General features: G+C 39.1%; 1 protein-coding gene across 5 annotated transcripts in view; it reads left to right on the top strand.

The window, feature by feature from the left end:
• Positions 1-27,463, top strand: part of MAPKAP1 (mitogen-activated protein kinase associated protein 1) — a 432,218-nt gene that overhangs the window by 258,128 nt on the left and 146,627 nt on the right. For all 5 annotated transcript variants that reach the window (XM_006834768.1, XM_006834767.1, XM_006834769.1 and 2 more), the window contains one exon: positions 8,420-8,529. In XM_006834768.1, the coding sequence (XP_006834831.1) occupies positions 8,420-8,529 (110 nt within the window). The remainder of the gene's footprint in view (positions 1-8,419; positions 8,530-27,463) is intronic.

The following is a 27,463-nucleotide window of genomic DNA, read 5'->3' as shown; positions in this document are numbered from 1 at the left end:
GGATAAATTATCCTACTTATTTACTGTTTACTTGAGTCATAGAGGACCAACTGTGTGTTGTTTCTTTTCATACTGTTGTATTAGCAAACATTTTCATTGCCCAGAGTGTCCTTATATATAGAAATTAATATATGTAGCCCGTTTCATTTTTTATTTATAAATGTGACTTGGTTTCCTTTTTGGCAACAATTACTGTCTAGAGAAAAGAAAAGATTTTTTCTTTGTGTCTGTTTCAAGTGACAGAAATATTGGAGCAAGTAATAAAGATAGAAAGCATTAATTACATTCTTCTAAGAATTTAAAGGTCAGACAGACCAAATATGTATGTTTTTCTCACTAGAATGTCTGTTGAAATTATGCCAGGATATGCTTTGTACCTACAATGAAAGTACAAAATTTAGATAGCTATCAACTTATTTGGTAACAAAAAATTAAATCAGGTTGTTGCTTTCATTGCTATGTAGAAAGTTGAGGACTCACATATCTGACATTAATATGATTTGCTTCATGATCCACCCCTTTGGCCATGTTTAGTTACTGTGTCTTATTTTGATTTCCTCTGTTCTTCTCTAAGCTTATGTTGGAGTCTGTCAGCTGCTGCTATGTACATGTCAGGCTAGTGACTTGTAATGTTTATTAATACAATGTCAGTCTTGCTGTTGAAAAAACTGTGATGCTTCTCGGAAGGTTGTGATAAAACGTAGCGTTTGATTTCCAGATCCTGTCTGCACTGCATGGTGAATACATTCTCAGATGTTATGCAGTTCACTGACCTGACAGTTATGGAACCCCACCTGGGACCCCATTTCAGCAGGACATATTTGAACAGAAACAGTTTGCAAAACTTTACACACTTAAACTCCTGCCAAGGCAAACTGTTAGCCACTTGAGTTTGTTATAAATACCCAGTGGCAGTGGTTGGAAGTAGCCCACGGTGTGTTTTATATTCTGAACTGAATGTGAATGTCTTTGCGGTTATATAGAGTAGTAAATAATTGAGTTTGATTAGGGAGAGGGACCTCATTATCCCCCACCTGTGCCCAGCTGGAAGGGGAGGGTCGAAATGAAGCCATTAGCTGTCTCTCTTACTGGCATCTCAAAGAGCTCAAATACATCTGTGTCTTATTTTCTTTTCTGGCACAATCAGTCGAGCAAGCTAAGCAGGCATGACCGGATTTGGCAAGTCCCAAGGACTCTGGCAAAGATACACAAGGAGAAGGCGGAGGGCAGTCATTTTGGCTTCTCACTGCCCATTAGTATAGCGAGTTACGTTTTTGGAAAATGTCTGTTTTGAAAAAGTGTACTTTGTCCAATGTCAAACATCATATGCTCACACAATACTCTTTGATCTTTTAAAAAAATTTTGTCAGTGCAGGAGGAAACAAAATGTGGCGTTCACACTAGCATAGACTCTCCTTATGGATAAACCAATTCCCAAAGGACTTACTTTAAAGCAGGCATGCTGCAGTTATTACAAGGCTTTCTCTTGCGCATATATTTTCATTTTCACCTTGAAGTGCTTGAGAATGAATATGCGTGAAACTAGGACCTGAGCAGATTAGGAAGTATTATGAAACTGGTCAGGACTGAAGAATCTTGGTAGCTTTTTCCCACTTCCACAAGCTGAGACTGGCTATTGACCATGATATCCTCCAAGGTCTTTTAAGAAAGGATCTTACAGTTCCTATGGTTAGTTTAGGAGTCAGAAAGAACATTGAAAACCAAACTGAATTTGTTACAGTCGAAATTGAGCTTTTCTACAGATGGGTCAGTGGTTCTGGTCACTTTTTTCTGCTGAGCCCCAGATGTCCTCAAGACTCACTCCCTTCTGGGCTATTGTTCTTGTTGTTAGTGCTGACAGGTTGGTTCTGTATAGGATTTCCAAGGAGTAGCTGGTGAGTTTGAACAGTGACCTGGCAGTTCAAACCTACCTTAAGGTCAATTGCTTATTTTGTGGCACCACACCAGGACTCTAAAAAGCCTACAGTACCCGATATTCCCAAGTGGTCTCTCATCCAAGTACTAACCAGGCCCAACCCTGCTGAGCTTCCGAGATCAGACAAGATTAGGTACATTCAGGGTGGTATAGACATAGCCCTCTTGGGTTATTGTTGTTGTTAAGTGCTGTAGAGTTGATTCCGACTCACAGCAATTTTGTATAGGGTTTCCAATAAGTGGCTGGTGAGCTTGAACCCACGATTCAAACCAACCTTGCAGTTCAGCACATAAATCCACAGCACCACAAGGCTTTAAAAAACACAGGCTTTGGAGTATGGCTGATCTGCCTTCAATGTCTGGCTCTTCTACTTATTGACGTGTTGCCGTCGAGTTAATTCCGACCCATAGCGACCCTGTATCGGGTTTCCAAGGAGCAGCTGGTGAGCTTGAACCTCCAACCTTGCAGTTCAAACAGCTTTGCAGTCTGGCACATTAGCCCACAGCACCACACCAGGACTCCACTTACTATGTAACACCAAATAAGTGTTTTAACCTTGCTAATCTTCAGCAACTCATCAACAACAAACTTCAATAGCCTCTACTAGACAATGGGACTGAATTCCCCCTGCCTCTATTGAAAGAATTAAATAAGTGCTCAATAAATGTTGACTGTTGTCATTGTCTTATTGTTACATATCATGTTTTTGGACAAAGGAAGAAAATCATACCTATAATAACTATTGTGTATTTAAAACTTAAGCATTTTTTATGTGACAGGCATTATGTTAAATAGTTTAAAAATATTTAGCCCTCACAACAACCATACAATCTAACAATGATTATTTTGTTACAAAGAAACTGGAATTTAAGAGATTACATCATTTATCCAAGGTTGCACACCTGAAGAAGTTACACTGAGACTCTAAACCAGTCCACTTAATCTAGAACTTGCTGTGCTCTGCTGTCTTCTGGTGATGCCATCATCTTTCTTAGAGTGGTTTAGAGCTAACCAACAGCTGTGTTTTGAGACATCAACTCTGCTAAGAAAATCCTTGGGCTCCCTTACCTCTACCTGGCTGCATGAAGTGAGCTTCCCTCCATCTTTGTGCTTACTACACAGAACTGTAATTGTTTGTTTTCTTTGTGTTCCTTTCCCACTGTGCTGTGCTACTTAGGATAAGGACCGTATCGATGATTTCTACATCCAAAATAAGCTCTGTAATAGAGGAATGCCTTCATTCCACAGTTTCTGTAAAATTGGTATAATAGTATCTATCTATCTTAGAATGGGGGGGTATGGTGTTTCGTTGGTGGAATTCTCGCCTTCCAAAGGACATGGAAAACCTGCACAGCCACCACCCATCTGTCATTGGAGGCTTGTGTGATGCTGTGATGCACAACAGGTTTCAGGAGAGCTTCCAGACTAAGCCTGACTAAGCCTGGCAATCCGCATCTGAAAAATCAGTCAGTGAAAAATCCCTATAGATTACAGTGGTCCAATTTGCAGCTATTTTGGGAATGGCATAGAACCCACAGCATTTCAGTTGTGCATGGGGATTACATGAGTTGGGGACTAACATGACAATAGCAATTAAAAACAACAATTTAACCATAGATAGTAAGATAGTAAGTACTCAGTAAGTTGTAGGTGCTGCAATTGTTGTCATTGTTGAACAGGAAATAACTTGTACTATGCAAGTCAAAAAGGTCTTTAAAAAAATCTCATTGAATTTTTGTGCAGCACTATCATGATTTCTGACTTCCACCATTCCTGTCCAAAGCCAATGAGTTAAGCTGAAGTCAAATATATCTGTTCTCATGTTTTGCACTCTCTGAAAGGAAAACCTTGAAAAACTGAGCCCTGAGTACTTGGAATGAAGTTCTTCTCTTTTGATCCTCAGGGGATTCATGACACCTGGACCAGAGGGGCACTGTTAGTGCCCCTGAAGGCTGCCACCATGACCAACTAACTGCACATTTTCATGGCCCTGTGTTGAAATGCATTCCCCCAAATAAACAGTATCTGCCCAAGGGATAGAAGTTCTTGGGATAATTACCAAGGACAAGGAGAAGAAAAGAGAACTAACATTTTAAAAGCCTTCTTAACTGTTTGCCAGCTTTGCTGCCAAATGCTTTGTATTCATTGTCTATATAATCCTCAAGACAATTCTATAGGGAAATTTTTTTGTGTGTGTATGCCACTGAGTCCATTTGGACTCATAGGACCTAGAGTAGGGCTGTCCCATAGAGTTTTATAGGCTTTATGTGAGCACATCATCAATTCTTTTCTCCCTTGAAGTGGCTTGTGGATTCAAACCCCCGACCTTTCATTTGGCAGCCAAGTGCTTAATCATTGTGCCACCAGGGAAGTGTCCTCCTAAAATAAGCATGCAGCCATGGCTTCCATGTATTAGGTGACATTTGCCATAGAACTATGATAGGAACCAAAGAGTAGTTAACTCCTAGCCTGGGCTTTTTACAGTATGTCTTCTACTTGTTCTGACCCCAAAATAAATAGAATGTAATCTTTTCAGATGAAGAGCTGTGTTCCTATTTCCTCTCTGACCTGTCACCTCTAGTTTAATATGTAATAGAGAAATAACCTGAATATGCTGGTATGAAAACTTGTCTGTGATAACCGAGTGGCTTTGCACTGGTACCAAGCTGAATTCCTCAAGTGAGTAATCTCTCTTTTAAATGCCCGTATGTTTTCCAGTGGTTACAAGACTTGACAGGACCTAACTTTGAAATGACTGAAGCACTCTTGGCAGCATTTAGTCAGCTCCCTGAAGTGGAGCTTCATCCTTAACCCAGCACAAGCAGTCTATGGAGCTGCAGAAGAGCCAGCTGCTTCTGCTCAGTGTCCCTAGAATACCTTGCCCTGGGGGAAAACAAGCTGTGGAGGGTAACAGGATCTCAGGGTCCTAAGCTTGTATGTGTGTCTGTCCATTTGTCTACCTGTCTGAGGACTTGTCACCACCAGCACAAACCATGCTCAGTCTGAACTATAGTATCCAGGAATGGAAGCCGGATTTGCATACTCATCTACCTGCTGCTAGCATTTCTTCCCAAGATCTTTGTCTTCTCAATCTCACACCCGATGCTCTGTATTAAATAGGAGGGACTGTATAAGATGTTTTCCTGTAGACTTTTTTTTTTTAAATCCATAAAACATCCTGTATATAAAGAAATGAAGCATCAAACTCAGTACGTTTAAAAACCAAGCTGAAAATTGTGACAGCAAGTCACCATTTCTATCTATTAAATGGGAGCATGACTTAATAGTTGCAGCTAGGTGGATTTTGTAAACTATTCTGTACTTTTATGTTTAAGAGACCTGTAAGTATATTACCTAAAAATCAAAGTTACCCTTTTTTTAATTGTGAATTATGTGGGTTTACATGGAGAACATCAGTCTTACATATATCAGTTTTACATATTTCATTTCATTGTAATGATTATAATCCCCTCCATGCATCACCAAATAACCAAAGGGTATACCACACAGGTCCGCCCCTCCCCCCGGGCCATCAGCACACAGCCCTTTTCCCTCCCTGAGTCCAGTGTCCCCAGCCACTCCATCTGTCCACATCATCGTTCATCTCTGTCTTCATCCCTGGCGTCACTGCCTCTCTGGGTAGGGTCATGCTCTCCGTTCTTCTCACCTGATGGTCCTAGGGACCTCTGCTCTTGGGCTGCAAAATCAGTCACTCCCTCCCTTTTGTCAAAAAACATCTACCTGTACATTTCTGACCCTCATAGTCAGTCCTGATGGCAATTATTCGCTATTGTACCACAAGAGTCTTATACCCATTTTCTTTCGCCAGCCTGGTCCCAGTGGATTGGAAATCAAAATGTAACCCATTTAAACCCCTCCCCCCCTTTTAGTACAGTAGAATTGGAACAAGATCTGAAGTTTGCATTTGTCTGGAGGGAAAGAAGTGAGGAAGAGTAGAATACAGGACTGGCCTGGAGAAGCTTTCATTAGGTCTTGTTGTGTGTGCAGAGCGTGGGTCAGAACCTCTTTCTCCTTTTAATGTGCACGTTTTTACTGAAATGGAGCCCCAGAGTAAGATACTGCTCACTCATGAAGGCACATTCTGAGCTCTGTGTGTGCCCCATCCCTTCACTGTTGTTTTCATTTTCCTCTCATGAACCTTGCTACCCTGGCTTCAGCACAGAGGCTGTAAAGGAAGATGGAGAGCCGAGTTACCTCAGAATGATCACTATCGTTAACATTCACGGGTGGTTCACTTATCATTCCTGACTGCACAGACATGGCAGCCGCTCGGAAGCGTCCGCAGGTGTAGCATGGTGATACATATTACATTGTGCCACAATGGATTTATGTATTCTGTAACAAAAGAAAAGTGTAATGAAAAAATACAGAAGGTAATCCTTTATTCTTCCACCACACAATTTATCAGTAATGCCTGTGGATGATAAGTGCCAGGGATTTCCTCTGCTTGCTTTAACCTTGTCACCCAGGTACATTTTGGTAAAATGACAGAAAAATACAGACTAGGATTTTCCTCTGTTCAAAAATTCTTTTAAAAGGACACATTTAATTTATGAAAGTTAGTCCAAACACAAGACTTCCTTTTGAGCTTTTAGTTTGCCATTTGCTGAGAAAGAACTATTGGCCTGATACAGTGCTGTCAGCCAGCGGCAGATTAGGAGAGAATGTAAGCAATTTATAATCAGACTCAAATCTAAAATAGTTCAGGTGGAACCCAGATAGATGGGTGTTCATGAGGTCTAGGCTCACTAGTTTGTGAGTGCCCTAGAAGTTGTGTTCCCTTCTAGATCCCCCTCATCCATTGCCCAACATACTGTCACAGATGGAACACATACTGACTTCTGAGGAGAAAGCAGAGGAAGGCAAATCTGAACGTGGATGATTGGAATTTGTTCCAAACATACACTGGCCAAGCGCCAAAGCAAATACCCCAAGTTTATAAATGCAGAAGGCACTTTACATTTTGGGGCTCTTGCCAAAGTATCACTTACTGCATCACTCCCTAAATATAGTTTGTTTTTTTGTTTGTGGTTTTTTTTTTTTTTTTTAAGAGCTATTTCATATTCTGCTTTGATCAGTAAAATAAACTTTTAAAGATTGTTCTGGGATGTGGTCCAGCTTCTGAGGTAAAGAACGGCCAGGGCTCAAGCATGATTCAGTAACAGAGTGTTCAGTAAAATTAGCCTGACAGTTCTCAGGCCTGCTGTTCGATAGCAAGAACTTGACCAAGTTAAAATGAATGATTGAGCTAGCCAGACCAGCTCAGTTTTTGCTTTATAACAAATGGAATGTCAAGGATTAAATAGCACACGGTATGGAGTAGAGAGGTGTGGCGATGTCTCTGTATTAAGGAAGCAAATTGTGTCCTTGGTTTTTAGATCAGCCCCCAGCTCCTGTGGAGAGCCAGCCACCTGCTTGGGTCCAGTATAGGCTTGAGGCCCCTTCCCAGCCCAGCTTACCATTAGGAAGCTTTTCCAGGGCTTAGCTTGAGGCTTGGCTTTTCTTTCAGATTTCTTGTCAGTATGAAGTTCTGCCATAATTTTTGGCCATGTTCCCCTTTGAGATTCTTATGGGGAAATGGGAATGTGACCAAACTCCTTGCAGCAATTCCCATGTTCCATAGTTGGAAACTTGGGTCCTGTTTGTTATATAAGCTATTTGGAATTGGCCTGTTTTGTTCTAGTGCCCAACTGTAGTGAGTAAAATTTGTGATACTGCTATTGCAATTAACAGTCTTAGTGAAATTATACCTTACCCTGGAGTCTGGCTTCTGTTTTTAAGATACTTATACTTTAGCTTTTGTTTTGTGGGAGGGTTTTTTGTTGTTGTTATTTTTTCTATTTAGATAAAGTCCCTCCCCAGTTGAATTGGCTAGAAGTTTTCACATAGTGTTAGTATTTTGCCTTATAATTATGTTTGCTTTAGTTGATGCATTGTCTGACTTTATAGGGCTAAGTAGAATAAAGTGTATATTGACTACATTTCAAATATATATTTTTAGGACCTTGTCCTTATTCTAAATTGCTTGGGTTGTCATTTCTCCCCAACTTTCTATGATGTGTTCCTGGGGCTCTATGAGCTTTAATTTGAGGGTAATATACGCCTGCATGACATCTGCTGAAATGAGCCAAGTTTGATGGTCAACTCTTGCTGTAGGATTTGTCTTGGGAGCCAACACTAGGAAACCCATGGTAATTTTAATCTGTACTTGTTAGACCACTTAGGTTCAATTTGAGATAAATTAAAACCTTCCTTAATCCCAATCCTCCTTTCATTCAGAATTCCTAGTACTAAAATGCCTCTTTTTTTTCTCTCTCACAGCTACAAGTAGGTTTATTTAACCTACATTTAAATATTGGCACTTTGATGCATACTTAATTTTAAACTTTCTTAAACACAATGAATAATGATCTTTCTTTGGTTGAATGTTAGTGATAATTTAATATTTTTCTTTTCCTACAGAAACGCTGCTCATGGATTCTCCCTGATTCAGGTGGACAACACAAAAGTCACCATGAAAGATATCTTGCTAAAGGCAGTGAAGAGAAGGAAAGGATCCCAGAAAATTTCAGGTGGGACAAGTCAATCAAACATTGGCAATAGAAGCTTATTCACTAGTTAAAAATGCATGTATTTTGTGTGTATGTATTACGTGTATTTGATGGCTGGCAGATGTTTCAGATATTATTGCTAGAAGGTTTGGATAGCAGATCTACAGAAAAAAATAAAATAAAAAAGAAGATTTTAAGCTGCCCCTGTGTCCAAGGAATATATGGCATATGTGAGAAGCTTATGTTTGTATCAGTTATAGAAGCCCTCTCATTAAGGATTTGTGGTGAGCTAAGACAGAGCTACTTACAACTTCTTGGTGTACATGTGTCTTGAAAATGGAATCAGTCCCAAACTTGGAGTATTATTTTTCATTTTATATTTTCACATAATTTTCCATGTGAAAATTTAGTTGCTAGTGTTTGAGGACTGGAAGACAAAGAGAAAAAAAATTCTTTTAGTATTTTTCCAAATGAGGGCAACCTTAAAAGAGAGAGAAAGAGAAATCACTTAATGTGCATAAATACCTAACGCTTCATTACAGTACTTTATATAGAAAATAGGCTTATGGCATTGTGATAGTTAAAGGATATAAGAAATAAATATTACTGATACCGAGAAATAATTATTTTGAGAACTAACTCAAAGATTTGTCATACCGCAAACAATTTTAGTATAAACTGACCTATATGTGATGTACCAAATACCTTAGCTTTGTAAATAAATGAGACAACTTAAACACATTTGGTTTCACCTTTTGAAGAGAAAAAATAAAAAGCACTGCTCAGGTTAAAGAAAATAGTTTTGTGTTCTTTTTAAAGGGAGGCATATAATTTGTTCCAGATTTAATTAGGTATCTTCAAATGAAAGCTGAAGTTTTAATAAAAGTTAGAAGAGATAACACAGTGAAGGACACGGATGAGCTGTCTCAAGGCCATATTCCAGGGGAACGATAAGAGCTGTAAAAAATGGCAGAGGAGAGCAATTGAATGGAGCAATGAAAATCTGATTCTCATAAAAAAGAGAGAGAGACAGAGATGCTGGTAGGGGCGGTTGTAGATGAGACCTGCTAGCGTCTGCAAGCAATTTGGATGCTTGCCAGGAGTCATTGTTCACCCTCGGCTGTGGCGGCTCCGTCCAGATGTGCCAACTGCACGTTTCGGCTTTTGCCAGCTGACTGCGCCGTTTGATAACCAGCTCTCTGGATGCCCATCACTGGCCGCAGAGATAGAATTAAATGATGATGATCTTCCCACAAGTTGGGGGAGGAAACAATGCATATAAATCTTGATTTCATCTCAGCATGAGAAGTCTTTATCCATCATCACTCATAATGAACAAGTCGTTAGCTGGGATGAATGGTGTTCTGGTTTTTCCAAACACCTCTTTTGTTCATTTTTTGGGTGACTTTTCTCCACAGTGTGGGGGTCAAACCTCTTTGCACTTAGTGAGTGATTGAAGAAGCATCTATTTTCCTTCTCAGGGGAAAGTAGATATTTTGGGGTTCTAGGTACCAAATGAATAGCTTATTAAACAGCTTCAGCTACTCAAAGCTATTTAATAGGCATTGATCTTTTCAGATCCTGTTACTATTTTCTGGTTTTGTCCTTAAATTTTTTATGTAGTGGTGTGTTTTGTGATATAATTCATTCTATTCTAAGTACGTATTATTCTGAATTGTCAGAGGAGGAGATGTAATTTTCTTAACCTTCTTAGAAATTCTGTTGTCACAGATTTTATTATTATTTTTTAAGACTATGAAATACCTGTGAATGTACTAGGATACGGCTGAGCCAGTGTCTTTCCTCTTGTTTCCAGCTATTTCTGTCCAGTTGCATACCTGTTTATTTTGTCCATCCCCAGCAACCACATTCATCACACACATTTATTATGTTCACATTTGAGTACACATCCCTGCCATTTCCATCAGTCTTTGCCATAGCCTTGGCAGAGAGTTAGGACTTATCCCGAGAAACAATAATGGACCTTATTTATTCTTTTTCATAGTGTTGTGGCTTGCTGTTGAGTCGATTCCAACCTACAGCGACCCTATAGGACAGATTAGAACAGCCCCACAAGTTTTCCTGGGCTGTAATCTTTATGGCAGCAGATCACCAGGTTTTTTTTCTCCCAGGGAAGGTTAGTGGATTTGAATAACTGACCTTTCTGTTAGCAGCAGAGAGGCTTAACCATTATGTCACCAGGGCTCCTTCTTTTTATACTAGAGAAGCCAATTGAGATTGATGAATTTACATAAATTATGATTCATTTTTTAATCCAAAAAGCTTATTAAAATAAATTCTTCCTATTGCCATATTAGGAGTCCTGGTGTGACACTGTAGGATAAGCACTGGACTTCTAACCAATGGCTAGCAGTTCACACCCACCTCCTCAAAAACCCTATACAGGGTTGTTATGGGTCAGACCAACTTGACAGCACTTAAAAATAAACAACATTGTCGTATTAAGTGTGGTTTTATGAAATAGAAGGAGTCTAGTTTAACAAAGGTTTTTGATTAAGGTTAGGTTAATAAAGGCTGGGTATTTTGTGTTTTTTTACTTTTCTTGTAGATTAGACTTTTGGAAGGTGATTAATGAAAAGAGGAAACATTTCTTCTTGTCATAGAGGGAAATACAAGTACATTTATCAGAAATTATACTCAGAGTTGGCTATGAAATACTTGTCATTGACACATGAATTTAGTGGCTGGAGATGCCAGGTTAGAGGCATTGTCATTCTCAACTTCCTGAGTGTCTACCATAATGACCTGCTTAGTCTTTCTGAGAAGTTTCCTACCATGCCTCATGTCTGGGATAGAATTAGAAAGTGCTCAGTCCTCTCTTCAAGCAACTTTTCTCTCATTTAAATGTAGAATAATGCTTGTATCCTTTCAACTCTTTAAAGAGAAGGGAAAACTACCACTTGAAATGAAACATGACATATTGAGTTGAGAGTTCTCTCATTATTTATTCAGTAAAGGTTAGTTGTACTAGAACAAGATTTCAGAACTCCTTTGATCAGCTGACAGTGCAGTTCTATTTGTACCCACAAACCTTTAACTTCTCTCATCTCCCCACCCCCAAACTGACCACACAACTTTTTGAAACTAATAATGCATTCGAATTTAAGGTCCTAGTGTTTACAATAGTCTATTGACCTTCCCTCTGGTGCTTCAGCTCAAATTTTTATTTGTAAAAAGATTAGAAAGTAGTTGTTCGATTGAACGAAAGAAATCCTTGTTCAGTAAATAGCTTTGTCAATGGTTTTATAATATTTTTGCTTTTTATAGATAGAACATCATTGCAGATAATTGCAACTGTATTTTGGCTTGTATTAGTTGTAATTGTTTCATCAAGTCATAACTATTTATGACCACTGCAGTGTTTGATTCTGTGTTTTTTGTTGTTGTTTTTCTGGTAATATTTATCCACTGAACTGTAGTAATCTCTTCACAGTATGCCCCAGTCAGTTCTCTCCTTTCTTAGAGCCCATTTTAAAATGTCTCTTTTAAAGTTTCTTTCTGGCTTTTCATTTTATTACTGACATAGTTGACATTTGGAATGTATGTACATTAACATAAAATTCCCAATGCTTTGCGAAAACTACAAATGGAGAATTCAGTTTCAGAATTAGATGGAACCTCTTTACTAACTTTAATAGTCAAGTTTGGGTATGTTTTTTACAGAGTAAACAGTAGCCTGTCAGGTCCCTTGATTTAGCCAGTGAAGCATTCTAGACTGTTATTTAGTGACTTAGTTTATCGAGTGTCCCCTCTGTCAAGGTTATCCTTCATGATTTTGTTATTATTGCTTACAGATGCTATTGCCATCACTGAACTTTACATGTTAAAAAATGTTGAAATGTCCATTTTTTTGTCATACAGATGTATAAACATATAAATGTGTATACACATATCTTTATTCCCATGAAGATTGAAAATCTCAGGAACACATGTATATGTTGTTGCTAAGTGCTGTCAAGTTGGTTCTGACCCATAGTGACCCTTGCGGCTCAAACTAATCTGAGGTCTAGCGCTAATCCTATAACATCAGATTGCCCCTACACACATGTATGTGTGTGTATGTATTTTTAAGAATTAATATCCTCAAAACTGATGTTTCCCACCAGCCGTTACCAGCCTCCTGAAGTATGCTGGAAACGACAGAAGCACTATTGAGAAATAGAAGCAGCTCCAGTTTCAGTTTTCACATTGACACAGAAATCTTGATCTACAAAACAGAGAAGACTTCAAAGTGGGATTTACCAAGCAGAATTATTTTCTACATTGCTTTATTTCGGTATTGCTTCTCACTGTGAAATGGAGCTGTTTTCTCTATAATCTGCTAAAACGTTGAACAGAAGCAATTAACTTATTTTAAATCCCTGTCTAGGATAAGCACTAGAGTGCTAACCGCAAGGTCACCAATTCAAACCCACCAGCCATTCCTTAGAAACCCTATACAGGGTTGCCATGAGTGGGAACTGACACAATGGAACTTAACAACGTCAACATTCTTGCCTTTTAATGCTAAAGACAATTTTTTTTTTTAAATTAATTTGAAGATCCTTTTTGAAAAGCCTGTGGCACTCATTCCTGCTGCTGATTGTTGTTGTTGTTGTTAAGTACTCTCCAGTTGATTCTGACCCATAGCGACCCTGTATAGTGTTTCCGAGGAGCAGCTGGTGAGCTTGAACCACTGACCTTGCAGTTCAATGGCTTTGCAGTCTGGTGCATTAACCCACAGTGCCACATCAGGACTCCTGCTGCTGATTAGTGCCGTGATATTTGTTCCTACTCATAGCGACCCTGTATAAGTTTTCTGAAGTGGATTTGAACTGCCCACCTTGTAGTTCAAACCAATCTTGTAGTCCAAACTTCACCTAAAACTTGAAAGTAAATGTTAGTTTTGTCACATATACTCCTTCTAACATCTCTGAGTCTCGAGTATCTTTATTGCTTGCAAATACGTTACAATATCCTAAAGGATTTCTAAGAGTAGAGGAGTGAACATCTACCATAGGGGTTTTAGTGTAAGAGACAATTAATTGCGGTGTCATTAGATTCTCAGGTTTTCTCTTAAAATTTATATAAAATTTAAATTCATAATATATTGTAGCTATGTTGTGCATTCCCCTCATCTTGCACTCTTATCTGTTAGGCCCATGCTGGGTTCAGAAAGACAATGGTGAACCAAACAAATAATTATGGAAACCTTACGTTCTAGAGGGAGAGTAACTTAAAGGGTCCAAGAAAGAGAATAATAGGATGCAGGGAATCTTATTGCATCCTAAAGGATGGTCAGGAAACTCCTCCTTGGGAAACTGACATTTAAATGGTGACCTTAACATTTAAGTTGGGAGGATTTGGGGAGTAGTAGGAGGGGCAGTGTCCTTCCAAGCAGTGGCTGCTAAAGGCATGCCATATTTTAATATAAAAAGAACATTTCTAATTACTTAGCAGTTCAGTTTCTTCACTCCCCCACAAAAATTGTAACAACACAGTAAATGATAACCCCATCTGTTGCTTGACCCAAATATCCCATTGTCAGCCTTGTGTTTCTCCTGCTCTAACTCTCCACATCTTAACCACTAACAAGTATTGTCAGTTTTATCTCCAGAATATATCCCAGATCCCTTCAGTCTTTCCATATCTATTGGATGTGGCTAAGTCATCATTATTTTTCACCCAAATTATTGAAATAGCACCCTAATTGGTTTTCTTGCTTCTCCCCTTAGCTGCCTATAATTTTCTGTCTGTGGAAGCCAAACGGATCTTTTAAAGTATCCATCAGATTATATCTGCTCCAAATTCTTTAACATCTTCCATCTGTTTGTGTTTATAATAAACTCCAAACTTCTAACCATTGCGAGATGCATTAAAACTGAAAGAGGGGAAGGATTGCACAAAGAGAATGCACAAGAAGAAACTAGAAATAAATAGGAAAAGAAGTGACCAGAGTTGATGGTTGCAATATGAAAGAGTGATACAGACCCAGAAGAGAATCCACGAAGCCATAATAAGGGCAATACCTAACATAGTGGTCTTACTTTTATACCAGATAATCTTAGAAAATTGTATACAAATTAATTTTAGTATTTATCCAAGCGTGTTTTTGATGGAGATGTTTGTATTGGTTAAGGAGTAGGTCTTTCCCCAAGGTCTATTCTAAGGAGGTGGGAGTGAAAACATAGGAGAAAAGCTGATTTAATGAGTGCCTTTGTGTAGTTACAGATACCTAATTTAATCTGTACAGAGCTCCTGGAAAGTATATTTTATTATGCCTATTTTACAGATGAAACTCAGAGAAGTTAAAGTTACCCAAATTTTCACAGTAAGTAAATGACAGAACTGAAATTGGTGCCTACGCTTTTTTGACCTCAAAGCGTGTCCTCTTTTTATTGTACCATGTTGCTTATTAGAACCCTAATGGGAGAACAAATTTAAATTCTGTAAACAGAAATGTTCATTGAGTCTAGGATCTAAATGCACTGGGGAAGTACAACATTTAAGGGAACCCTGTGGTGAATCTGGATATAAAGCCAGGAATTCTTTTTGTAATTGCACAGTTTGTCTGTATTTGTGTCAGTTTTAATGTTTTATGTCTAACTTTCTTAAAGCAACATATACCTGAACTGCCCTGTAGAAAAGTGAAGCTTACATTTTAGATGAAGTGGGTTTTTAATACTCTTGTAACCTGAAATGTTCTCCAAAGGCTAAAGTAAGCCTGCAAATCTTATGACTGTAAGGTCAAGAGGAAAACAAAATCCTGCTACATGTGTAATTGCAAAGATAGAAAATCCAGTAACCTTTCTTCTATGAAAATAGAATTGGTGATCCGGAGACATAGATATTGGTTTCCTTATGTTGTAGTAGATTATTCCGGGGCAGGGGGGAGGGGGGTTAAAATATAAAAGAAATAGAATAGTTTACATGTTCTTTGCCCAAACTGCAGTAATTTCTACATAAAAGTACTTCTTTTAAAAGAATAAATAATCATGCTGTAGGCTACTCATGTAGGGGCTGTATAAGAAAGAAAGACCTCGATATCCAATGAATGACCCAGTGGGAAAATGTTTAGTAATTTAGGAATGTGCTTCAGGCAAGAAGTTCCAAGTTTAATATTCCTCCTTGCCTACTCTCTCTGCCTCTTTATCTTGTCATTTCCTCTCACCTAAGCAGCACCACCCCCATCCCCCACCCACCCACCTCCCACCCCGTCTGGAGTGCTCTGAGACTCCTGATGGATCTTCCTGAGTGTAGAGCAGAGCACGTTAAAGATGGCATTGCAGTCAACTCTTTTATCCAGAAAGCCTGGAAATTTAGAGAATTTATGCCAAGCAAAAATCTTTTGGAACCACTTTAGAGACCCAATTATTTTAGAAGGTTGTTACGAGCTCTCTCCCAACTGCCATATCAGAAAAACTTGAAATATACCATTCACCAAAACTGTTTGACCAGCATGTACTCTTACTGCTAATCACTAATCTTACAGAATTTCCTTTTCCATCACCAAATCTGTTCATCCACTCCATCTGGAGCAGTCAAGGCATGGATTAGATTAAAGAAAAAACAGAAAGAGAGAAGGTGTATATTCCCAAGAGGCTATGCAGCGCTATAGAAGATGCACTCAATTTGAAGTCAGAGAACTGACCTTTCCCTGGGTCTGCTAGGGACTCATTTTAGAGCAACCTAATTTAATAATTTGGACAGTGAATAAGGAAGACTGTAGAAGAATTGATGCCTTTGAATTATGGTGTTGAAGGAGAATACTAAAAGTGTCATGTGCTGCCAAAAGAACCAATAGATCTGTTTTGGAAGAAGTACAGCCAAGAGTGCTCCTTAGAGGCCAAGATGGCCAAACTTCATCTCTCATACTTTGGACATACTGTCAGGAGGGAACAGTTGCTAGAGAAGGATATCATGGTAAGATGGAAGGTCAGAGAAAAAGAGGAAAACCCCCAACGAGATGGATTGGCCAGATGGCAGCATTGATGGACTCAAATGTTGCAACAGTAGTGAGGTTGGCCCAGGATCTGACATTGTTTCGTTCTGCTGTGCATAGGGTCGCTATGAGTCGGTTCTGACTCAATGGCACCTAGCAACAACAACAACAATTTAATAATTGTTCTTCAGGAAAAAAGAAATGGTACTACATTAAACGTTGATATTGACTGCAAGCTGTGTCCTGCTTTTAGAAATGTTAAAAAGTGAAGGAAAAGGAAAGAATTAGAATTAAGGAACTATAGTAACTATATGTGCAGTTACGCACTTTTCTCTCTGAGCCTCCCTTTCCTCAGCTCTAACACAGGACCAGATGAGGGAAGAGTGCTTAAGGGCACTCTGTAAAACGGTTGAATGTACTCTTAAACTCTATAAGGCTTCTAAGAGTCCCTGCTTCAACAGTCATCCTTCCATGCTAGCCACTGTCCTAGAAATCAGGTGGAAAGTCCCTTGAGAAGACACACTCATAAAAAGAGGCAATAAAAGATGGCAAATGCAGGAGTAGAACTATGAGGGGGCTTCAGAAAGTTCATGGAAAAATGCCATTATCTTTTAGTTCACTTTTTCTATGAACTTTTTGAGACTCCATAAGCTACGAAAACAGCACAGGTAAGTAAGGGAGTCCTTCAAACTACTGGGTAGTACAAGGGGCTCAGATATGACTTTTTAGAGTAAGTTTAATTTGAACTTTACCAAATGAGTAAATGAGGAGAAAACCATTCCAGGAAGAGGGTACATATAGCATGTTTTGAGGCATAAACATTGGAATAGGAGATAGGCAGGAGGAGTAAGCTGCAGAAGATAAGGGCCAGATCTCTAGAGGCCTGATCACTGTACTGAAAACTAGAAGGTTTATTAATGCATTCAGAACCTGTTATGTAGCAGGTACTTTGTAGGCACTCAGGATTTTGTGGAGACCAAGAAATCATCCATAGCCTTAAGGAGCTTGCTGTTCAGTTGGGAAGATAGATAAGCAGGCAGTTACAATACAGTGCACATATAAGTGGAAGTAAGTAAGGGCCTGGGTGTACTTTGGGGGAAGGGTAGCTCTAGTGTAATTTTAGGAAGTCAAGAAGAACTCTGCTGGAAAAGCAATAGAAACAGACCAGGTGATGGGAAAGAGCATTCAGGCTGAGGGGATTAAATGAGAGCTCTTGGTGCTTTCTGGAAAAAGCACATGCTCAGTATAACAGCAGAAGAATAGGAGTTGGAAAGGTGGGGCACAATGAGGCTGAAGTGGTCGTTTGGGGTCAGGTTATGTTTGTAAACTATGTCGAATTTGAATTTTATTCAGATGGCAAAGAAGAGCCATTGAAAGGAGAGCAACATAATCAGAATTTCTTATTTAAATATACCTTCTGTGTTGTTATAATGGATTAAAAACTACAAAACAGGGAGCCAAAGAGACCAGTGAGGAGGTTCTTGAGGAGATCTGTACAGCAGATGATAGGGCTCTGAACTAAGGTGTCCAAAAGTTGAATGGTGCTCTATTCAGGAAACAGTTCAGGAAACACCCTGGTATTTTTTTTTTTAGAGCTGAATGTGCAGTATGTGGCAAATTGAAATAGCTTGGAGCTGCTGCCAGATCTCCTGGAGTTAATATCAAAACAGGTAGTAGTAAAAGACAGACTTTAAGATTTTTAAAAAAATATTTGTTGAAAAAAAATTCAGATATAGTGGTCCCTGAAAAAGAAAGTAAAAACTTCTTCTAACTTACTTTTGTTTGTTTGTTTAAATAATATCTGTTCTTTTATCCATATCCTTTGAGATTCTTTCCTTTATAGTGTTGGCTGGTTCCTGACACCTGTCCTAAATGCTTGATATAGTCATTCATTCAGAGTTACTTCACTCTATGCCTCCCATGGTATTTAGATGCTAACGAGATGAAGGACAGTAACATGGTTTCCATGAAGTTGAAAAATCATGGATGTGATCAGTGGCTTGAGTTCCAGTCCTGCTTCAATCCCTAACTTTTGCAAAGTTGTTCTACCTCTTTGTCAACTGTAGAACAAGCATTTCCACGATCTTGTGAGGGTTAAATGCTGTGGGGCTTAAATGGGGTGGTGGTGGTTGTTAAATTCTGTCGAATTGGTTCTGACTCATAGCAACCCTATGTAAAGTGCTGTGGGACAAGCACTAGATCACAAGGTCAGTTTGAACCACAAGGTTGGCTGTTCAAACCCACCACTTGCTCCTCAGAAACCCTATATAAGGTTGTTATGAGTCAACCTTACCAGGACCAACTCAGAGGCACTAATAACAATAACAACAGAGCGACCCTGTGTAGTGACTGGTGTGTTTAAGCTACTGCCCCTGTCATTAGCAGTCCAGTGCTTATCCTACAGCTCTGCACCAGGACTTTTTGTTGGCTTGTTCTTGTTGTTAAGTTCCATTGGATTAGTTCCAACTAATAGTGACCTTGTATGGGGTTTCCAAGGAGTGATTGGCGGACCTGAGCCACTGACCTTGTTTCTAACCTACTTTGATGTTATTGTTGTTAAGCACCGTCAAGTTGGAACCCACTCATAACGACCCCTGTATAGAGTTCCTGAGGAGCAACTGGTGGGTTTGAACTGCTGATCTTGTAGCTGATCCTACAGCTCCACACCAGGAATCCTTTGGTGTAAATCACCCAATATTCATATACAGATAGATATACATATATATTGTAAAGGTTCCATGTGAGCAGTGTACTTTTTTTTTTTTTAAATCACTATACTCTGGTAGCGTAGTGGTTATGAATCGGGCTGCGAACCGTAAGGTCAGCAGTTCGAAACTACCAGCCGCTCTGCGGGAGAAAGATGAGGCTTTCTGCTCCGTAAAGATTTACAGCCTCAGAAACCCTGCACAGGGTCGCTATGAGTCAGAACCGACTCCACGGCACATAACAAAAACATATATATATAATTTTTTTTTTTTTTTTAAATCACTATATGCAGGAGTGGTGTGGTTCTATAGGGTGAGCACTGGGCTAAGAACCACAAGGTCAGTGTTTGAAACCACCAGCCACTCTGCAGAAGAAAGATGAGGCTTTCTGCTCCTGCAAAGATTTATAGCCTCAGAAATCTTATACAGGGTCACTATAAGTCAGAACTGGCTTCATGGCACTTAACAACTAAAGTATACACCCAACACTTATTGTTAATTATCGAGTCAGTTCTGAGTCATAACCACCCTGTATAGGGTTTTCAAGGAGTGACTGGTGGGTTTGAACCACCAACCTTGTGATTAGAAGCCCAGTGTTTATTCTACAGCACCATACCAAACACTAGTAGCCCCAAATCCAAACCCATTGACATCAAGTTGATTCCAACTCATAACAACCTTAAAGGGTTTCCTTATAGACTATACATTTTTACGGAAGTAGACTGCCACATATTTCTCCCATGGATTAGCTGATGGGTTCAAACTGCTGACCTTTCCATTAGCAGCCCAGCAGTTTAACCACTGTTATCATCAGGCTTCCTTTCAACTCATAGGATATTCAATATATGTTTGTTAAAGGAGCTAATAAAAAATGTACATTTATACTCTGAAAGGGATCACATTAGAAGGTCCTGGATAGAGTGGTAGAAAAATGGAACAAAACTCTCAAAATCATATTTTAAAAAAAGACCAGGCTTACTGGTCTGATAGAGACTTCAGGAACCCTTGAGACTGTGGCCCTTATCCACCCTTCAGGCCTGGAACTGAACTCATCCCACTGGTTCAATTTTAAGCCAAACAGTAGTCAGGTCTATAAAGTGAACAAAGTATACACTTCTTAGAACTCACATTTGTCTAAGGACAAAGTTCAGAAGGATTAGAGAAAAAGGAATGAAAACAGCAAATACTGGGAGGAAGTGAAGTAAGTGATGTTACATTGTGGGGATTGCAATCAATGACATGAAGTAAAATTTGTCTGAATTACTGAATGAAAAACTGATTTGCTCTGTAAACTTTTACCCAATTCACAATGAGTAAATGTGGGGGGGGGGCTGTTTTGTTTTGTTTTTGTTATTTTAATAACAGTAATGGAGTCCTGGTATGGTACTGTAGGATACACACTGGACTGCAAAATTAATTTGAACTGTAATGTGGCAGTTCAAATCCACCAGCCACTCCTCCAAAACCCTATAAAGGGTTGTTATGAGTCGGAACCAGTTGGATGACACTTAAAAACAACATAGTAATATATAGTTTTGCATAAACTTTTTTCGTTTGGAAATTATACAAACATTCTTCTATATGAGTGATCACTATTTTTATCTTACTGGTTACGTTTATTTAATCAGCCATCTAATGATGGGCATTTAGATTACTTCCAAATTTTCAGTATTACAAAATTATAAAACATGCAGTGAACAATCTTGTATGAATACTTATTGTACATTTCTGCTATATTTTAAATACAGGATTGCTTGTCAGAAGCTTTGCTTATTTAAAATGTTAAGTAAAACAAGTTGCCCTTCAAAAAATTGAAGTACTAATTTTTATTTTTAGTACTTTAGCAAACCATTCTTAGGATGTGCCCTGTGGTCTGTATTACTCCCCCACTCTCACCCCCTCCTCACACGTACATTCCTCCCCAGTATATAAAGAAAGGCATAAATCCAGGCCAGGCCATTCACATGTTTGTCTACTGTCCCTTCAATCACCAGCATAGCTTTTGTGCATATGTACAGACATACTTAACTGGTAATTCACTAGTCTCCAACTCACTTCGTTGGAAACCATATGTTACCTGCTTGCTTTGTCATCAAAATTCATTTAAAAAATAGATTTTCTGTTATATGCTCTATTTTACCTTCTTATACATATACACAGCACTTAGAATATGCATCATAATCTGGAAATCAGAAATATAGACCAAAAAAAGTTGTCACCCATTAACAGGTTTATTTTGGGGAGGCACATCTAAGGGCACGCCTGGCAGCATTATAAACGGCACTGGCACCAAGGGCAACTGTAGGGGGTTAATGGGGACCCTGCATCATTCCCTGCCATGTGCCTGTGAGTAAACTCCTAAAAGTTTCTGGAAATGGTAGTAAGTGGGGAAAAGGTTGCAACCAACAATCAGTGTCACAAAGTGGGGATGACTAATTTGCTGAGGAAAGCGTTGAGACAGATGTTCAATTAGCTGAAGTCAGAGTGGATAAATTGGGAACGGACTGCCTATGCAGACAGAGGTCTTTTCTCCCCTGTCTCTCTTATTTAACTGTTGTTGTTGTTGTTGTTGTTTTTTGGCCTCACCATTTTCTTTTTGAAGACAACATTCTCGGAGTGTGTGTTGGGGGTGAGGGGTGGGGAATAGAGAGAGAGAACCAAGGTCTTGATTCCTATTTGGTTACATATGCCCTAACTTGGTTATTTGTGCCAGGAATTTGTACATTTAACCTTTACAAAAGACCTTGTAAGGTAGACATCATCTACTTTTTATGGTTGAGAAAACTAAGGATATACACCACCTACCAACTGCCATCAAGTCAATTCTGACTCACAGTGACCCTGTAGGACAGAATAGAACTGCTCCTTTTTAACATTTGCATGACTGCAAATCTTTAAGGGACCAGGCAGCCTCATCTTTTCTCCTGAGGAGTGGTTGGTGGGTTTCAACTAGTGTCTTTGTGATTAGCAATCCTGCACTTAAGAGGACATATAAAGGGCATTTTAAAAATTCATATAAAATAGAATTAAAAGATAATGATGGAATTTTTCCACTAACTATTTGAACATGTATACAAACAGAAGCATAATGAAGATGCAATTTGAACTTAATTACTTTGATTCTTAACATCCATTATTTTTTCCTTATACCACAGCTTCCTTCCTTATTTAAAATGTTATGTAGATGAGGGAACTTTCTAAAATAAAGATAATGGTCTATATGTTGTTAGATGTTTTGTTTCACACTGGTGTATGCACTTGGAAACCCTATACAGGGTCATTATGAGTCTGAACTGATTTGAGGACACTTAACAACAATAACATTAGTGCTTTTAAGATTTTTGCATATCATATTGTATGTAAGTTTTACCTAAAAATTTATAAATCTTAAACATTGAACCTTTCAGTCAATACACATGTTGAAGTGTTAGGGATGCGTATACTGATGTTTGATCCTTTCTTTAGAATATATTTTGAAAATAAAGATAGATATAGTAGAACTGCCCCATAAGGTTCCCAAGGCTATAATATTTATGGAAGCAGTCTGCCCCAGAGAAGTCTCAAGCAGAGAAGCTGATGGGTTTGAACTGCTGATCTCTTGGTTAGCAGCGAGGCACTTAACCACTGAGCTACCTACCAGTGCCCGTTAAAACAAATTTGTTGTTGTTGTTAGTTGTTAAGTGCTGTAAAGTCATTTCCAACACGTAATGACTGGTTAAGGTTTTGAGGAACAGCTGGTGGTTTGAACTGCTGACCTTGTGGTTTGCAGTCCAGTTCTGATTCTACAGCACCACACCAGGAGTCCTAAACAAATATAGTACAGTGTTAATCATGATATCTATTAATTGTGGGTACGTGGTTAATTATGGATTCATAAATTTTCTGTGTACAGTTCTTTAAACATTTCTGTTATATAAATTTTCATAATAAAATGAGAGAGCTCATAAAAATTCAGAGTATGTATAATTCTGGCTGCTTATATTAATAGTATTTCCTAAACTTATAAAAAAAAAATTCCTTATGGCATAGAAAACACTGATCTTTTTCTTTTTGTAGAATAATTTGTCTATCTGTTATTAATTTAATGTTAAATAAATCTCTGAGGTCACGGTTTCTTCAGTTGTATTGGGATTTAAATAATACGTACAGTTATGATATAATAGTGATTGTTTCTGCTTATTGAATACTTAACAATATGCCATATACTTTTTTTTAAATTACTATTACCTCATTTAATCCTTGGAGTCCTGCACTGGACTGCAAGGTCCATTTGAACCACAAGGCTGGCAGTTCAAACCCACAAGTTGCTCCTTGGAAAGCCTGTACAGGGTTGCTATGAGTCGAAACCACCTCGATGGCACTTAATGACAATCTTTAATCCTTACATCAGCAATTTGAATTGGTTGTTTCCTTCATTTTGTAAGTAAGAAAACAAAATATCAGAGAGTATGCAAAACTTGTCCAAGGTCTCACAACTTGTAAGTAGAGGAGGCAGAGCTTGGAATCAAACTTAGATGTCTAACTCCAGAGATCATGTTCCTGTTATGTGCTGCTCTTCCTCCCAATAGATAATGGATGTATTTATCCACTGCTCAATGGAGGTCCTCCCGCTTTTCTTCTTCTTATAAACACCAAATGCACCTGCTTTAGTTGTAATAGGTAATAGGATTAATTCAATCGAAAGGTACAAAAATAGTGTGGGGGCAGCATCTCTGACCTCTTTTAACCTCAAAGTGGGGAGGAAAGGAATCACCATCAGCATCAATCAGCCCAAGACCAAATTCCTATGAGGTGGAGGTCAGTTATGCCTTCCCTCTTCAACCTTTTAACAATTTTAACACGAATTGGCCCTCCCAGGACACTGTTTCTCTACTGTGTCCGATAATTCCTTGTAGTGACCACGTAGAACTCACAGGCAATACTCACACTTAAGAAGTGTATAAAGGAAGTAACAAGTTTCCAGATAGGATCAGAAATGTTCAGGATACAGTTCTTCAATCAGGACAGCCTCCTCTCAGTTGTATCTGCAGACATGCCTTTCTTGGGCCTCTGCCATGCTCATGGAAAGTGTTATAAAGCTCTTTTAACATTGCCAGAAAGTACACAAAGGAAACCCATCCCACCAGCAAGTCTCCTGGCCAGAGACACTGAGCTTTCTTACTCCTTGGACTGGAAGCCCACCTTTTTGTCTCATGCCCTTCTGCCTTTGCTGCTGCTTTCTCTGCTACTGTTACTAAGAGTCTCTAGTGTCACAGCTCTCGGTCTCTTGGATCGTTGAAGTTCAGCACAGGGATCTCAGGGTCCAAAGGGTATACTTCCATTCTTGGTTCTTCTTTCTTGTTGGCAGTGAGATTCCCCCTTTCTGCCTCGGGAATGTTGTTGTTGCTAAGTGCTGTTGAGTCAATTCTGACCCATAGCAACCCTGTATAGGGTTTCCAAGGAGTAGCTGGTGAGCTTGAACTGCCAGCCTTGCAGTTCAAACGGCTTTGCAGTCTGGTGCATTAACCCACAGCGCCACACCAAGCCTAGGGAATAGCTCACTTTAAATCTAGCAGATAGCAAAATGGACTAATCTGCTTCTTAAGGTTATTTGCATGGTCCCACCCCACAAGGATGTCATGTACCTTATTTTTATTATTGGGGAAACTATTCAATCCCTTTGATGGGACACTAGCACTTCACATTTGCATACTCTTATGACAGCACTTAACAACAACCTAGTCATTTGGAAGTGCAGTGGCTGCATAGGATAAGCACTTGACTGTGAACCACAAGGTATGTAGTTCAAGCCCACCAGCCACTCTGTAGGAGAAAGATGAGGTAGGCTTTCTGCTCCTGTGAAAATTTAAAGCCTCAGAAACCCTATACAGAGTTGCTATGAGTTGGAACTGACTTGACAGCACTTAACAATAACGCAGTCATTTGGAGGGAATTACAAAAACGATGGCCAGAAGGCCATATTAAGTAATTAATTCACAGCAGTACAAAAGAAACAAATATTTCAACACAGCTGTACCTTTCACACAAACGGTGAAGTTAGATAAGTCATCAATTCCTTCTCAGTTATCTCTTCTGTAAATAATTGCTTGAACTGAATGCATGTAAAACCCTTAGTCCTTAATAAGTGTCAGTGGATGTCAGCTGTCATTATTCTTGTTTCCACTACTACATGGGCATACCATGTAACTTAGACTTCTCCTTAGGGTTTAGTTTTCTGTACCTTCTGTTTTCTAATTAATATTTTCCAGTGAATTTAAGCCCTGTGGAAAAATAAGACTTTCAACTATGCTTGGATTTGAATCTGCTGAAATCTATTTCTTTGTTAAAGGAGAAGACTAGATCCAGGGAGTCAACTCTAATAATCCTTTTTTATGAACAAGAAACCCCATACCATATATATTGTTGTTAAGTGCCATCGAGTTGGTTCCAACTCATAGCGACCCTGTATAGCAAGGGTGGGAATGTCAGCCCGTGGGCCATATAAGGCCACAAAATCATTTGGTCTGGCCCTGCCAAGGTAACCACAGTTCCAGTAATCATGTTGTTAAGTGCTGTCAAGTCAGTTCTGACTCATAGCTACCGTGTACAGGATTTACGAGGAGTGGATAGTGAGCTTGAACCTTGTGATTCAAACTGACTTTGCAGTCCAGCGCATTAACCCTCAGTGTGACTCCAGAAGTTAAATATATCAAGTAGAGGGAAAAGAGAAGAAAAATAAGTAGCTAGTCCTTGAGGGTATTTCTTTTTTTGCCAAAAAATGATAATAATGTCTGGAGACAAAGATGACTTAAAATGAGGAAAATGGCGTTAGATTAGCACTGAGAGGCAGATCTGGGTAGAGGAAGTATCAACATTTACATTTTTTGTTACCTAGCTACTAATCACCATGTGGCAGTCAGCCAGGTGTGTGGGTTCTGTTGGGTCATCAAACCAGTTTTCAAGCAGAAAGTCAATGGAATGTAACTAAAGCCCAGATGCTTCAAAGAATACTAGGTAGTCTATTGGAATTCTTCAGTCTTCCCCAAAACTGTCACTACAACATAAACATCATAATATCAAATTACAACAAAACCCCTACTTTCCCCTCTTTTGCATACTATATTTAATAGAACATGGTATGTATTAAGATAAGGTTAAAAGAAAGCAAGATTTAAAGTCTACACACTCCAGGGGTCCTGAAGATCTCTCAAGACGAGTATGTTTAAAGCCAAATATATCAATCAATAAATATTATTATGGAATTTCTACTAAGCTGTAGGCAGTGAATAAGAATGACAAGTACATGTTCCCAGAGAGCCCTCATTCTAGTGGGGAAGATGATCAATAAAAAGTAAACCAATCAGTCAGATGCATGTGATAGGGAAAGAAAATAAAACAAAGTGGTATCTCTTAGTTCAGATCCACATATCTACATATTTGTAAGTGAACCTTCCAAAATATAGTTGCTTTTGGGCCAGCCAGTTACTGCTCTTAAACCAACCCTTCATCTCTCCGTCCCTTCCTATAACAGTCTCAGTTAGCTCTTGTTATGGCTTGTGTTTCCTGGGTCTGAATCTGGTTCAACTGCTTACAGGGCCTCTACTACCAGCTTTTCTTAAAGGTTCCTTCCTCTTTTATGTAGCTGCCCTAGAATATCTTCTTAGCTCTGTGTCTTGAACCCTGCCTTCAGATTGGGCTTTGGATCCAATTCCCACCCTGTAGCCTTTTGGTCTCCTTTTGGACTTCTTATTGTCACTGTTCTTTGCTTCCCAAGATCATGTCATCTGGGTTATAGCCATTGTATCTTTTTTACACCATATCTAGCCCCTCTCAGGAAACCCAAGATAGGCAGCAGTCTTATGCACCTCTTCTTCCCAGTCTCCCATTCTCTCAAGTGTAATTATCTGATAAGCCATCTTTTGTCTCCACTAGACATGATAGAAGACCTTATCAGTATTTGTTGAACAATGCACGAGTATAAAAAATCAAGATTTCTTCTCTATAAGCTGGTAGCCAGAATTAGAAGGCACCTGTGTGACTTTTAGTGAGATTTTAAAGGGAATGAAAAGTTAATGCTTTGAGAGAACAAACAAATTGGCAGAGAGGGTGGAAAAGCAGTGAAGAGCTCCATGAGCAGCGACACAGACTACCAGACCAAGCAGCCTCAGGGGATGGTGCCAGAACTCTGAACCACATATAAAGGAATATTTAGAAGATTGGAAGGCTTACAGCTAGGGGAATTTGTAACAGAAGCAAGAAATCCATTGCTATTTAATTCAAGATTCTCAGCTGCTTCCGGAGCCGCCATCTTGGGTGAGACCAAGCGGGG

Source organism: Chrysochloris asiatica, unplaced genomic scaffold, assembly GCF_000296735.1.
Source record: "Chrysochloris asiatica unplaced genomic scaffold, ChrAsi1.0 scaffold00014, whole genome shotgun sequence".
NCBI classification, from domain to species: Eukaryota; Metazoa; Chordata; class Mammalia; order Afrosoricida; family Chrysochloridae; genus Chrysochloris; species Chrysochloris asiatica.
This window is presented reverse-complemented; position numbering and strand designations above follow the sequence as displayed.